Source organism: Bos indicus x Bos taurus, chromosome 4 (assembly GCF_003369695.1).
Source record: "Bos indicus x Bos taurus breed Angus x Brahman F1 hybrid chromosome 4, Bos_hybrid_MaternalHap_v2.0, whole genome shotgun sequence".
Taxonomy (NCBI): Eukaryota; Metazoa; Chordata; class Mammalia; order Artiodactyla; family Bovidae; genus Bos; species Bos indicus x Bos taurus.
Window position 1 is genome coordinate 68548670 of NC_040079.1, and position 16263 is coordinate 68564932.

The window sequence follows — 16263 nt, forward strand, 5'->3', positions numbered from 1 at the left end:
GAGGATAATCATATCTATATCTAAGGGTGGTTCAAAGGACTAAATCCAGCCACACATTTGAAAGTGCTTGTAAAGTAAGAAGTGAAATCTACGTGTCCCGTGTAGCCCCCCGGAAGCCTCTGGGCAAGGGCATGTCTGTCTTAGTCACTGCTGTGTTTCCAGTATGTAGCATAGAGGTTGACTCACTGGAGATGCTCAGCACAGACTGATGGAATGAATAATAATTGTTCTTCCCTGAAGATGATTCAGTGTCTTGCTTACATCACAGTTCAAAACTGTGACATTTCTTTTGTTTTCCCATGAATAAAATGAGAAGTTGGGAATAAATTATGTGTATGGTTCCTTCCAACTGTGGCATTCTGTGATTCCGTGAATTTTAGGAGAATTTGTGCTGCTCTGCTGAAATCCTATATCCATATGACAGAGCAACATAATTTTCAGAAACTGTTTAATTCTATGTCTACAGTATTCAAACCAGAGGGATCATCTTGACCCAATCAGTCAGCTCAGAAAAACATTGATAAATAAAAATCACCAGTAAATGATGGGTTAATAGCCAGAAGACATATTCAGATTCATTTGTCTGTATAGACAGTCTACTGAGTAATTCTTACTCCAGTTACTAAACACTGTAGAGGAGGAAAATTTCTCATCTGTGAATCATGAGTCTAATAAAATCTCTAAGGGCTGGTGTAAATACTTTAAAAAACACAAGCGCTTGTTATTTCATGAGAGTTATTGAGAAGATAAGGCATTGTTTATAGTTACGGCAATATATAAGAAAATTAAATCTCTACTCCTTTCTTCTTCTAGCTGTCCTCTTAGGCTGGGAATATTTGCCTTGATTAAGCACAATTCAACAGGGACGACTTAGAGTTCAAGGCCTTTCATGAAGTCTTCATTACTGTTGGAGAAAAATGGTCAAGGGGCAGATGCCAAAGTTTATGTGGGTGGGTAGACTTTTGGAGACTACAATTCAAATTTCTTTTTCTGTATTTCCTGATATTGGCTTGGCTGGTGTGCAACCTCCACCTGTAACATGAAGCCCCTAAACATTTACAGATGGGTTTGCCAAACTCCCCAGCCTCTGCCCAAGTAACCGGTACGAGCAAGCCAGCCAGTGGATACTGGATGCATCTTCATCACTGAAGCATTTGAATTGACTTTACAGGCAGTAATGTGATTCCTCTCATGCATGGAACTTAGGAAAGCCTATGATGCTATTAAGATAGGATTGTGTGGACTGCCTGGGGAAATCCAGAGCCTGTGATTGAATTACAGGGGCTTTCACAGGGTTAGTCAGTACTCGGAAATTACAAAATCAAGTTGAGTCCAAAAATAGTCTAAATGGTAGATTGATCGTGTTGATCAGATTTTACCCATGCTGTATTATCTAAAACTGGATCATAGCATGGAGGAACAGATGAAGAGTTCTTTTGTTCACCCAAGTGGTTCTCATCTGCTCTCTACTTCTTTGTGTAGCCTATATGTAAATCCAGTTTGACCCATGAAAAATTATCAAGTAAAAGAAAACAGGCTTTCCATATTCTTCCTTTAGCCAGTTGTCATCCTACCCAAGTTCTCCAGTCAGCTGGGATCATGCTTCATATTGTCTATAATCAGTGTCTTTCTTCTTCCACTCTGCCCCACCTCACGTCCAGCACACGTTGGCCCTTTCCCACCTTCGTTGGCAAATGTTGGACAGCTTTCTGAATGCATTCACTTCACTAAAATATCACCCCACAAGGCTAGGGTACTTGTAATAAGGACAACTGTGTGTTTTATAATAGGCTCTTGTGTTTGTGTTCGTACAACAAACAACCTGCAGCTGATGCCCACCCTGGTCTTCCACTGAAAGTTTTCACTATCTCTTGGCTTGAAACTCAGACTTCCTTCATCTTGCCAGGCCCCCATTGGACATTACCCCTCTCTGTCCTGAGAAGCTCGAAATTACTCAGCTATGTTAGGATGAGCTAGAACATTCTCACTCCTCCACCTTCCGGGTCATATTTTGGGGCTTTTTATTCCTGTGTTGTGAAACTGAGGAATCCCTAAGAAAAATTCTGCTTCCAGCTTCTAAAACCACATTATTGTTTCCCCTTGCTGACCTTTTATCCTGCCTTTGATTCCTGTCAGCAGAAACCCAGGAGCCCCGTGCTTTCCCACCCTCCCAGGACACAACAGCATAGGTCTGAGTGACCCGCAAGTCCCAGCCTGGTCATCCTGTCTCTGTGTTGGGAAGTTCTGTGACTATACCCTGTCCCAAATCTCCCTTCCCAGCTGGTCTGTTGTATTAATGCTGAGCATTAATCCCATTAAGATAAGACTCCCAAGGAGATGTTCTGTCTGACAATGGCATGAATATGTGTGACTTCATTTTAATAAGATGCCTTAAAATGCTAGATCCCCCGTTCTCAACTGGAAATTGTTTCACTGTCACCTCCCTCTCCCCGCCCCCCACCCTCCGAGGGCATCCGACAATGTTTAGAGACCCTGCCGGTTGTCGCAGGTGGGAGCAGGGAAGTTGCTCCTGGTATCCAGAGATTAGAAACCGGGGTTGCTTCTAAAGATCCTACAATGTACAGGACAGTCCTCTTGTACAAAGGCTTAGATAAAAGGGGAATTTTGTTGACAGTGTCTGGGCAAAAAATATTTGGGGGAAATGCCCTTTGAAAAACACACACAGACACATGTTTTGTGTTGCTACCTCTTCTTTAGATCATTCAAGTGTGAGAGTTTCTAGAAGGAATGATGGAACTCTAGAGGGACCAGGCGAAGCCCAACTAGGGGGCTGATCACCTTGGAGTGCTTGAAGTACTCTCAGTACTTTGCTTAGGTCACCCCAAAACATAGTTCATCAGGGAAGAGAAAATGCAGGGAGGGGCAGATTTCCCTTGCTGTGGGAGAGTTTATTTCCATTTTCTGAGCTTTTGCTGCTTATATGTTAAGTGGCACACACAGTCTGGATGCACAGATTTCAGTGAAGTCGTTAGAGATCTTATATGTTTTTAATTAAGCTGAGGGGAAAAAAACAACATGTTAGCCAAGAGCAAGCACTGATACAGACAACAATAACAGAGAGAAGTTGATGGGGCGGGGTCTAGCTGCTGTGCTACCAAAGCATGCTGGTACTGAGAGGTGGTGAGCACTTAGATGACAACCCCAGGAGAACACAGGTGAACATCTGGAATAATTTCTTAATCTAGAATATATCTTACCTGTGAACTCACAAGCTAGTTATCATAGTAAGGTATGCCTTCCCTGAAAATCTTTACAGATTGAAAGACACCTGTTAATCAAGGTGTTAAGTGTGATCCCAAGAAAAGACAAGGGAATAATTTCCGTAACTTCTTTTCACCAGAGGGTTTGGCAAGACTATCACGAGTTTAGAATAACAATGTCAACACCGAAAATTCGCTTTAATATGTTTTGATTTCACAGAAAATGTAGACTTGTAAATAACAATAGTTCTTTGTAACAGTCTGCCTGACACTTTTATTAGCTTTTGGACGTGGGAGGTTTGGCTAAACAAGAATCTATGTGAATATCAGGGGGAAAAAAAAACTAGATCTTGAACAATGATGATTTAGAAAAATAATGATCATGTTGGGCTTTGCAAGCCACCTGTCACTTTGCTGATCCCCAGAAAAATGTAAAGAACATTCTCATGGATGAGTGAAAGTTTTCTCTGCCTAGGTAAGGAGGAGGTTAGAATCAGCACACCTTAGTTGTCAGCTTACACCAGCAGACCGCTTTGCAGAAGGTCAGTGCAGACCTGACAAGAGCAGTTTACAGGCTTTGGAACTGGGAGGTCTATTTGTTGACAGTGCAACTCTTGCTCTTAAGATAAGGAAACTCAGGTTGAAGTACAGTAAATAGACAAAAGAACGGTTCTGGTCCATTGGATACCTCTCTGAGCCTTTATTTTGAGAGTGGGCAAGAGGGGAGATGAATGTTCTTTAGCTGAGCAAGACATCAGCCCTGGGCCAGCCTTTAATAAATGAGAAGTAATAACAATATCCTGGCCTGAAAATACCATCAAACCCAAGCACATGTACAGTCACGTTGGCTGTCCCAGAGAGAGAGAGGCCTGCTGTAGGTCTTGTAGAGTCAATGTAAGATTCTTTAATAAGTTAATAAGGCCGAGAAATGCCGATGTGACGTTAGATTTTTCTGACTTTAAAGCTACCTTCTTTGAAAAAGAAATATGATACCTGATGTTTTCAAGCTTTGTAATGACTCCTATAAAAAGGCAAGTGGTTGTGACAATTGAAAACATCTCTTGAAATTAACATTGGCAGCTGGGAGCAGAGCTGGACACCAGGTATGGACAGCTGAGCAATGGCCTGAGGCTCAGGGCCTCCAGATGCCTAGAAGTCAGTGCTGGGAGGGGACGGGCGCAGCAGCAGCAGGAGGCTGGGGGCTACCCACCAGAGCTGAAAAAGCCACACTCCACCGTTGCCAGACTCAGCTGGTCTCTTGGCAATAGTTACCTGGCTCTTTCCTTCTCACTTCTCCTCCCATGATCAGGCCACGTGCAGATTAAATTGCCATTTTTGGTGGATCTTCTGGGATGCTGTGTCCGATCTAGTGACACCCATTGTAAGGCAGAGCAGATGGGCAGTGTTCTACACCTCGGGGTGCTTGTACCTCTCCTCCCATCCTGAAGCAACTGTGGTCCAGTAACAGGTCAGGGTCCCCATCCCCAAGGGGCACAGAGCCAGAGCCAAGTGTGATCATGGCTCCAGGGGTGCTCGTGCTTGAGTTTAAGCCATTTAAGGAGATAAATTTGTCTCTCCTTTTCTTTTCTTTTTAATATTTATTTATTTAGCCACTCTGGGTTGTAGGTTGTGGCACGTGGGATCTTTGTTTTGGCACGCGGGATCTTTGTTTCAGCACATGGGATCTTTGTTTCGGCACGAGGGATCTTTAGTTGTGGCCTGTGAACTCTTCAGTTATGACATGTAGGATCCAGGTCCCTGACCAGAGTTCAAACCTGGGGCCCCTGCACTGGGAGCACAGAGTCTTAGCCCCTGGGCCACAGGGAAGTCCCTAACTGGCCTCTTAAGGTAAGGTGTTAATGCTCTCAGAGTGACCGTCCAGGACGCTGTAACTAGAATGCACCTTGACAAAGGGTGTTCACAGAATACAAAGATCAGTTGGCACCACAAGCAAACGAAAAGACATGATCTTGGGCTTAGAAAACTTCCATTTCTAATACGATTTTTTTATTGAGGGGAAATTCATAAGGGGATTTGACCTGAATGGAGTCTCTCATTGTTTTATTTTGGGTAAATCCATGCCATATTCCCTTAAAAGCCTGGATAATCAAGAGTTTAGTATCTTTTAGAGTCATGAAACATTGATACTTTACCAAGTGTTAGAAAAAATGAGTTTGAAATTAACTTCACCTTTTAAAAAATTTGGAGAATTTCCCCCAAAGAATGGAGATTTTCTCTTTCATAAGTAAAAGCCGGTAAAAATATTTCACTCTCTTATTTTGCCCTCCACAGTGGCTTAATCTACTGCTGCTTGAGAAGGTTGCCATAGTCTCTCTTACAAATTAGGACAATTTATGTAGCAAGAGGCAATTTATGAGCAAGGGACATGCCTTGTCCCCTTGTTCCTTATCATGAAGGATACATTTCAGCATAAAAAGAAAGTCAGATCTAAACATGCCATGGATAAACAAACAATGAACATCCCCTCAAGATGTTAAAATTGCTTAGAATCTACCAGGTTAATTCGGAGACAAACTAGTTTCATTTAAGAGATAAAGTGCCTAACTTTCTTGAAGACTTTGAGTGTGTTTCTGTTTGTAGGAGCATCAGGGTAATGACTGGTATTTCTGTAGATCCCTTTACATCTTTTGATCTCAGTTTTTCCAGGTACAAGCTGAGGGGAACTAAAATGTCCTCCCAGATCCTTTCTATGTCTAACTATATCCATAGATTTATGACTTCACAATTTATCCAGCAGGAAAAGAGGTGCTGATGGTTCAAGCATCAGTGTAACCAAGACTGAGTCCCACTGCTTGGCCTCCCACGAGACCCCCAGGCCCACATTGGACCCAGAGCAGCCACCATAACACTTCACTCCTTCCCTCTAAATCCACAGAATAAAAAGAAGGAATAGCCACTTTGGAAAAATTAGATGGTAAAGCATCTGCCTACAATGCGGGAGACCCAGGTTCAGTCCCTGGGTTGGGAAGATCCTCTGCAGAAGGAAATGGCAACCCACTCCAGTACTCTTGCCTGGAAAATCCCATGGACAGAGGAGCGTGGTAGGCTACAGTCCATGGGGGCACAAAGAGTCAGACATGACTGAGCGACTTCACTCTTTTTTAGGATTTGGCAGTGAGGGCAAAGAGATGAATCCTGTCATTTTTGAGAAGGGTGATTGCAACCATGAAATTAAAAGAAGCTTACTCATTGGAAGGAAAGTTATGACCACTAGACAGCATATTAAAAAGCAGAGACATTACTTTGTCAACAAAGGTCCATCTAGTCAAGGCTATGGTTTTTCTAGTAGTCATGTATGGATGTGAAAATTGGACTATAAAGACAGCTGAGTGCCAAAGAATTGATGCTTTTGAACTGTGGTGTTGGAGAAGACTCTTGAGAGTCCCTTGGACTGCAAGGAGATCCAACCAGTCCATCCTAAAGGAGATCAGTCCTGGGTGTTCATTGGAAGGACTGATGTTAGAGCTGAAACTCCAATACTTTGGCCACCTGATGCGAAGAGCTGACTCATTTGAAAAGACCCTGATGCTGGGAAAGATTGAGGGCAGGAGAAGGGGACGACAGAGGATGAGATGGTTGGATGGCATCACCAACTCAATGGACATGAGTTTGAGTGAACTCCGGGAGTTGGTGATGGACAGGGAGGCCTGGTATGCTGCAGTTCATGGGGTTGCAAAGAGTCAGACACGACTGAGGGACTGAACTGAAACTGAAGGGGCAAATATCATTATGACAAAACACTCCATAAGGTTGCTATCTATAAGCCTTGGTCTAAATGTCCTGTCTAAAGCAAGGACAGAGAACGTGAAAGCCAAAATATCCAAGGATGAGCAGCATCAGTGATTTGACACAAGATGCCTGAAGGGAACCATCCTGTTAGTTAGCGTCGCTGTGTGAAGAGATCACATTTAGATCTAGACGCTAACTGGACAGGGCAGAAGGAGTACCTTCATGTATTTCACCTTTCTTTCATCTGATACATTAAGTAGGGCAGGCAGCCTCTCCATTTCCCCTGGATGTCAATTTTTGGTTTAGGGCAGAAGCCCACCACAATTTGCTTATTGATGTTTCCATAATTACAGCTGGGTCCCTTAACTATAGTCTCCAAGTTATAATTTGTTTGCAATATAATACACTAGAGTTACCAACTTCATAAGCAAAGTTACGTGTCATTTGCTTTAGGTTAGGGTATCTTGTCGTCATATAAACATCAAATAACACAGTTAAACATGACAGGTCTTTAACGGTGTGCTTGAAGGGAGATGAGTACTGGCTGATGCTCCCTTGTGTATGTGGACAACTTTTAGGCATTTGCTTATGGTAGAGGTTGTCTGGGCATGACTGCTTTGGAAACCTCTCTGTCAGCAATTTGGTTCCCTGGTCTTGTCATTTCAAAAGTGTTCATTTTCAAAGTCATTTCAGTTACAAAATTCCATGGGCCACAGGCATCACACCAAGTAGGAATTTTATTCCCCACTTTCCCCCTTATCATGTTGTACAGACACATTTTCTAACCTTCCACTCTCTACGCTACTTCCCTCCATCTTCACCCAGTACTTACAGAATACTGCCAGATCATAAGTCTCCTTTTTAATTATCTTCAAATCTCATTCCCTAAAAGGTTCTTTATATTGAGTGGACAGTAATGCAAAGCAGTCACTTTCTGAGGCTTTTGCTATTGCACAGATTCCAAACTGTACCAATGGACAACAGACCCACCTTGTCACATCAGATTTTAATATGGCAACAAATGCCTTGAAATACATGCATTTGAAACCTGAAGTTTATTGAAAGCCATTTTTCTCCAGCCAATTACCGATTGATTACCCCAGAGGTAGCAGGCTGTGAAAATCACTTTATCAGGCAAAAGCCTTGCTTGGTCTTTTCAAGAATTAAAGTTAAATCAGTGGGGACTGATTCTGCTTTCTTTACTTTACCCTCCAGAGAGAAGTATAGAATTTCTTAACTGTGAACATTTGTTGAAAAACACAGAGGAAGCTCATTTGAGACACTTTTTCTCTCTAGTCATCTGCTCTAGAAAGAGGAAATGTTGAGGGGGGTGGAAACAGTGACCTGGCCCCTCCGCTCCTCTAACAACCTGTTGTGACCAGGAAGAGACATGTCCCAGGATGCCAGAAGTCAGAGAAAATAGGGAAGACTTAGTGTGCAGCGTGTGGCCCCTGTCCTGGCCCCCCAGGGAGGGGGAAGGGGCTTCTGTGCCTCAGGAAGTATCTCCCAGAGAGAACCCAAAGGCCCAGCATCCTTGCAGATCCAATGGAGTCCTTGCGGGAGGGAAGCTGGATGATAGCCTCCACTGGGGTCATGTCGGAGCAGCCCAGTCGGGGCTCTTCGGGGCCTTGCACGTGTGCACGTCCAGGGCCTCCACGCAGTCCTGGCAGCGCACGGCACAGCACCAGTGGAACTTACACTCACACTTGGTCTTCCGGGTAATGTGGGAGGTGTCGTAGCCTCTGCCACAGCACATGACTTCGCAGCTGTCCATGCCCCGGGAAGTCAGGTTGCACACACGGCCCGCTGTACCCAGGGAGCCTGGAAGACAGGTCAGGGCATGTTACTGAATTAGCATGGGTGGAATACAGCATTCTTCTGAAGGAAGGGTTCCGAGATCATCCTCCAGGACTGGGCCCCGATGCCACCTCACCACAGCCCAGGGCTGGACCACACAGCGCATGTCAGCCTCGGAGGCAATGGCAGCAAGGGCCACATCCAGGAAGGATGGACATGAAGCCCTGGGGCTGTCCTGGGCATCTTGACTCCAGCACTGCCACTGTAAGTTGGATGGACTTTTCTGCTTACCCTTACCCAGCCTTGGACTGATGGGTCACTGGATGGCCAAGGCCAGATCAGAATGAAAGAAGGACCTGTCCTGATCCTCCCTCTCCTGACCTTAAACTGCACTAAGGAAGCAGTGGCCAAAGTTAGCTCTCTTGGAATCTGTCAGGGTATGGACCTCTTGCAAGGGAGGAGATTCTGCCTCCCTGGACCTGATTACACTGGCTTCTAGGAAAGGTTAGAGAGCTCTGCTTGCTGAAGGGGATGTGTGGGCACCATTTGTGTAAGGCCTTGAGGAGGGAGCCATGCTCAGCCTGGTTTATCTTTTGTGTGTTGGTCTAGTGAGCCATTGAGATGTGTGTGAGATACCTGGTTGAAGACAGGATTCTAGGTCTTTGATAAACAAAACTGGTATAAAAAGCCTGTTAGAAATGACTAGTGGACATTGTCTTCGTTATTTAGGATGATGCTTGCTACATGGCAATTCATATTTATGTATTTGTTTCTCCAAGAATCTCAAAGATAGGAAGCCTCTTAATTGTTCTTTTCGTGGGGAAGCACTCAGAACTCTTTTACAGGAGTGCTATCAGACAGCAGAACCAAGGGTAGCGGACATTTGTAGAGCCTGCTCAGCTCATAGTGATCCTTTGTGCTCAGAGCAGGGCGCCTGGCAGCAATGTAAGCAACGTGAGTCTTCTCTGTCAGCAGTAGGTGACTGGGCCAGGGGTGGGCACTGACTTGAACTGGGCCACTCGGGTAGATTTCCCTGAGGATTTGTGCTTCCGATGGAGACAGTACAAACTCCAAGTGTAAACTCGGTAGCTGTTGGCAGCTGTGTACCATGATGTGGTCTGTGGGTGAGAAGACATCACACAGACAAGACGAGACAGACGTCCAGAGACAGTGAGGACAAGACATGGAATGAGAACGCTGCCCAGATGCTGGACTGTTTTCTGGACATTTCTCTCGGAGGTCTGGCTGCATCCCAGCCTTTGGATTCCTAGACACCCTGTATCCTTGTAATAAATTTCCCCTTTTAGCGTAAACCACTCAAGTTTCTATTACTTGTGATTGACAGTCCTATATAATCTACAAACCTAGAGAAGCTAAACTCTTACTGAAAAACTAAACAAAACAAAAACTTTTATCAGGATGAAAAAGACAGTGACTTCATTTTCCATTGCTCCGTTATTTAACTAGGAATTTCTCCCTCTTTATAACTCCTCCGGTGCCTCGTGACTCTGTTTATCACATTCCACCCTGTGTTCCAATTATCTATATAAATGTCATGTTGCCCTGCCTGTCAAGAATGACCAGAGAAGCAGCCAGGTTCAAGCAGGGCATGAGGTCAAGAAGAAGAGTAGGAGGGGCAGGACTTGCTCTGCGTGATCAGGCCACTGACCGCAGGAAGACAGGCAGGGGAATTTCATAAGGACAGGAAGGATGGCAAAGGGCTGGGGTCAGGGTGGTGGGTGGGTCAGCCAGGGATGGCTCGGAGCCTACATCATGCTGAAGAAGCAAAGGGTTAGAAGAGACAGCAGCCAGATTCGGGGCGACCATCAGGACAGTACTCAGAATTACTGTGCAGAAAGGACTCACTGCCAAATGCTGCCTCTTAACAGCACACCCATTTATTTACTTCAGTAAATATTTAGTGAATGCAAATGTGTAAGACATTGTGTGGCTACTTGGGGTTTTGGTGGTGATGATGAGGAAATAAAATAATTAGGATTTTAGTTCAGTTCTGATTCACAGGAAACTCATAATACAAGGAAGAGATAAATATGTAAAGAGGTATTTCCATTACTTCAAGATAACTGCTCCATTTGCTGAAGACTTTCTATAGCCAATGGTAGGGTTTTGTGAAAATAGCACCATAAAGCTCAAGACAATAGAGTGAGGTTATTTAGGGCTTGGACAGATCAGGGTTCAAATCCTAGCTTTACCATGTATGACTGTGTGACCTTGGGTAAATTAAGTAAGATAAATTACTTAATCTCATTAAGCTTCAGTTTCCTCCCATGCAAAATTGGGATAAAAACAGTTCCTTCCTCAGGGGTTGTGGTGAGGATGGAATGAGATTATGCTTGGAGGCGCCTGGCATAATAAGTGCTCAATAAATGTTAACCGTTCATTCACTTGGGCCCAGATGGTAAAGAAATTCCCTGCAATGCAAGAGACTTGGGTTCAATCCCTGGATGGGGAAGATCCCCTGGAGAAGGGAATGCCTACCCACTCCAGTATTCTTGCCTGGAGAATCCCATGGACAGAGGAGCCTGGCAGGCTACAGTTGATGGGGGTCACAAAGAGTAAGACACAGCTGAGTGACTAACACTTCACTTCATTCATTCACTTAACGAGTGTTTAACAAAAGTGCCTACTATGTGCTAGGCCTAGTTCTGGGAGCTTGAGCTGTGTCAATGAACAAAACAAAAATCCTGCCTGCTTTGAGGAGTTTATGTTCTAGGGAGAGTGCATGAAGCATATTATCATAATGATATTTATTAATATTAATAGTAGCGAACAGGATCAGAAAAGGAGCTGTTAATGGTTTTGTAGAGGAGGTGGCATTAGATATAAGACATGAAGGATGAATAGAAGATTGAAGGGAGAATGGGGTGACAGGCCTTTCTGGCAAGAGAGAACCTCCCAGTAGAAACTTGGAGGTCAAGTACACAAGAGACTGTGTAGATTCAACGTGACCGAGGCAGAGGTTGCATGTTAGGCAACAAACACGGAAAGGGAGGTTGGAGCCAAAGAGTCTTCCTGCTTTGCTACAATTAGGACTTTATTGCATGGTGGGCGGTGAGCCAGTCCAGATTTTTATTCAGAGAAAAATATGTCAAAATGATAAATCTGAAAGAGTGGCTTGGGGCAGGGTGGTGTCTTGAGTCCTTTGGATCAGTCCAGGCAAGAGATAATGAGTGGGGGCAGAAGACAAATGCATGAGGTGTTAAAGGGGAAGGATCACTGGGTCTTGGTGACTCACTGGATTAAAGGACGAGTTGTAGGGGGTGATAATGTGTCAAGTAGGAAAAGACTGAAAACTGTTCATTCGGTTCAACAATAAGGGAGGCAACTAGTGTGCTTTAATGAGAGCTGCCTCTGGGGCAATATGCGAGGGCACAGTGGGGAGGAAAGGCCGGGTGGGGACCGAGAAGCTTGATGATGAAGTGAAAGGAGCGGTGTGCCTGGAGTTCCCTGGTGGACCAGCGGCTAAGACTCTGTGCTCCCAGTGCAGGGGGCCTGGGAACCAGATCTCACATGCTGCAGCCAAGAGCTTGTGTGCCACAATAGAGATCCCACATGGCACAACTAGACCCAGTGCAGCCAAAGAGTACATTCAGAAAGAGAAAATACTAATAAAAAAAGAAGTGATGAGGCTGAAGACGGGACTTCAGGGCGACTTCAGGCCGGCAGGTTGATTGGCAGTTTGTTGTGCAGCAGCACGCATCTGATGCACCGTGCGTGGGTGCTCGTTATATAAAGTGCAAATGGGGAAACTATGCTATTAGAGGTCAGGGTAGTCACGTCTTTTGGTGGGTTGTGGTGAAAAGAGGCGCAAAGGAGACTTCCAGAATACTATTCTCTTCAAGTTCCTGATCTGGGCACATATTATTAATACCCAGAGGTGCTTCTTTGAGAATTCACTGAGCTGTACATGTGGGATACATGCACTTTGCGGTATGAGAAAAGAGAAAGGGGAAGAGGAAGAGGAGGCAGAGGAAGCAGCAGCTGAGCCACATGTGCAAAGACGTGGAAATGTGTGAGGAGCAGAAGGGTGTTCACTTCGGTGAGAAGGTAGCGCTCAAACGGCAGTGGCCGGAGATGAGCCAGTCAGGTGGGCAGAAGCTGCCTGGGAAAGGCCTTGTGTCTCAGGCTCAGGGGTTTGCATGTTAGCCAAGGGCAGTGGGTGCTCCCTAAAAGGGTGACGTGATCTGATTTGCATTTCAGAAGAATCACCAGGGGTGACTGGATTGCAGGGGGCCAGGGTGAAGGCCAGGAGACAAGTTAGAAACCAATGAAACTCTGGGCAGGACATGATGTGGCTTGGACGGAGACAATGGTGTGTGAATGGGAGAGGCTAACAGACTCGAGAGATGCTGAGGAGGAGCATCTCAGGATGTGCGGGCTGACTGGACCAACAGGTGAGAGGGTTTCTCAGAGGTGGGGAACACCTGGGATGGGCAGGCTTTGAGGAGAGATAACGGGCTTAGTTTGCAGCATGTCGAGTTGGCTGTGAATGTGGCCCATCCAGGTAGGAATGGTCACTAAAAATCCTCTGGGACTCAGGAGAGAGGTCAGGATGGAGACACGGATTAGGACATCTTTTGCTGAATGGCAACTGAAGCCCGGGGTGTGAACGAGACCCCTAGTAGGTGTGAAAAGTGTTCTCACCTGCCGTCCACAGGAGACTCAGAATTTTTACCTTTTTTGTGTTTTGTTCATAAGCCCTGCACACTGATAAACATTCCTCACTTCTGCTGATATGCTGTTATCAGAATATAAATCCATTAAAATGCAGTTCGAATTCTTTACCCACTTTGGGGTTGTGGGGCACAGAGGCCAGGACAGAGAGACAAAATGTCTCCTTCCTGAATCAGACTGTGGCCTTTTACTGACATCACACGCGGTGGTCGTCCCCTGGTGGCTTGCGAGCATAAGGGGGTCTACGCTGGTGGTCTAGCTCAGCCTTGAGTAATGGCCCTGGTGGGCTTTGTTCCCCAAATGCAGCAACTGGACTAGACTCCATCTGGACAGACGGCTACTCAGTGAAGGAATCTCCACATCGTCCAAACTCTGAGAGGAGCAGACAGAGCGATGGCCACCGGCAAGAGCTAAACTCAGAAGTGGTTTCAGAAAAAGACACAGAGACTCTGGCACTGAGTTGTCTCAGCAGTTCAGTGTTTAGCTACAGAATGCTGGAAAACACTGAGACTCTGAACAGAAGGTTGAGAGTTGCTGATGTGAGAGTGCTGTGAGGTTGCAGCCCGGAGCGGCCACAGACCTTCTGGGGGATGAGCAGCACCAGGACAGGCCGGCTGAGGGGAAGGCGGAGCCGCCTAGCAACAGACTGCCAACCGCTCTGCTTTGGGCTTTGGATCTCATTAGATCTGAAGACTGTAGGGAGGAAGGGAAGTTCTGACACTTGCTGTAATTTGGGCAGAAGATATGATTGGAGGACATCACTGACTCAATGGACAAGCTGCTGCTGCTGCTGCTAAGTCGCTTCAGTTGTGTCCGACTCTGTGCGACCCCGTAGACGGCAGCCCACCAGGCTCCCCGTCCCTGGGATTCTCCAGGCAAGAACACTGGAGTGGGTTGCCATTTCCTTCTCCAATGCATGAGAGTGAAAAGTGAAAGTGAAGTCGCTCAGTCGTGACTCTTAGCGACCCCATGGACTGCAGCCTACCAGGCTCCTCCAGCCATGGGATTTTCCTGGCAAGAGTACTGGAGTGGGGTGCCATCGCCTTCTCCGCTCAATGGACGTAAGTTTGAGCAAACTTCAGGCAATAGTGGAGGACAGGGAAACCTGGAGTGCTGCAGTCCATGGGGTTGCAAAGTCACACGTGACTTAGTGACTGAATAACAACAGAGCTATGTCATCAAAACCCTGAAGAGAGCATTTGCCAGAGTGCAGAGCTATATAAAACTTGTTGGTATTGTTTTCCTGTATCAAAATTAGAATAAGGACTTAGTATGATTGACAGCAGTAGGCCTCTATTGTCTTCGGGACCTCCCATTACTCTTTCAAGACAGAAAACATCACCATCACCATCATCCTTAGAAAGAATCAAGACTATGCATTTGTGCATGTGTGTGTGGGAGAGTGAGCTCATGTGTATGAAAAGGAGTCACTGAGTTATATGATCTGACTCCTTGTTTAGTTCTGAATATTTGGGACATATATTTTAGACTTTTATTCTAAATTATATACCAACTTATTAAATAATGAGTCACTCATTACATGATCTGATGACCCCTGCCTGGGCCACAAATAAAACCAGCTACGCTACCAGATTTAAGCCCAAAAGGGCCGGTTTTTACATTTTCAAAGCCAGATAGAGCTGAAGTTCATCCATCCTTTCTTTTCTCCTCTCTTTTACCCCTTTTCTTCTTTCTTTTTTTTCCCCCTCTACATTTTTTCTTATCCTCTTTCTCTTCTTTTTGTTCATAACTGGGGCCAATATTTAACTTTTACAGGCCAGGCCCTGTGATAAGCCTTTGCCTGCATTATCTCACTTAATACTCATAAGTACTTACAAAGTAGGTACAATTATCATCACTGTTTTGGAAATGAGGAAAGAGAAGGTCAGGGAGGTTAAGTGATCACATGGCAAGCAGGTGGTGGGGTCAGAATTTGGAGAAGGTGTATCCAAGCCCAGAGATGGAGGTCTGGACCTTGTGATTGGGCCTCATGTCCCACCAGAAAATAGGAAATAGGCCCCAGAAAGCTGGCTCATGTGTAACAGTATGTAATCAGTGCTTCTACCTATTTCCTGCTCTCTCCCTTCATTATTTTATCAACTGATGAACTTGCAAAGGTCCTGACATATAGCTCTTTTGGAGGGGAACTCTTTCTCCAGCACATTATATGTCATTGACAATTAAGACATATAGTTATGTAAGAAAGTAAAGAAGGCTGGTTAGCATGGTACTTATAGCTTATGCTGCATTCTTCCTTTATAATATTCCTGTTGAATTCCTGTCACCTTTTTGAGGAACTAGACAGACTGATTACTTTGTAATAGCAGGGTATACATCTCTAAAACATGTGTGCCCTCAAGGGGGTTCTAATGTACATCACTGATGTGACTGAGACTCTGGGAGGAGCGTCTCTACGCTGAATTCTCTGGTTTAGAAAAGCCTGTATCATCAACTGGGCTTCCCTGGTGGGTCAATGGTAAAGAATCCACCTGCGATACAGGAGACGCAGGAGACACGGGTTCGATCTCTGGGTCCAGAAGATCCCCTGGAGGAGGGCATGACAACCCACTCCAGTATTCTTGCCTGGAGAGTCCCACAAAGGAGCCTGGAGGGCTTCGCTCCAAGAGTCAGAAGGGACTGAAGTGGCTGAGCACGGGACGGCACACACAGCACCAGCTTGCCTCTCACTAAAATGAAATGGCATCACTTGATCACTTACCTAACTCTTCTCAGACTTCATTCTGAGATTCTCTGTGCCATTTCCAAATGCCAAATTGGTCACATATTTGCATCATACCAA

General features: G+C 45.3%; 1 protein-coding gene across 1 annotated transcript in view; it reads right to left on the reverse strand.

The window, feature by feature from the left end:
• Positions 1–7690: 7690 nt before the first annotated feature.
• Positions 7691–16263, reverse strand: part of WNT2 (Wnt family member 2) — a 43899-nt gene continuing 35326 nt past the window's right edge. The window contains exon 5 of the mRNA XM_027539610.1: positions 7691–8792. Within this exon, the coding sequence (XP_027395411.1) occupies positions 8563–8792 (230 nt within the window). The 3' untranslated portion in view covers positions 7691–8562. The remainder of the gene's footprint in view (positions 8793–16263) is intronic.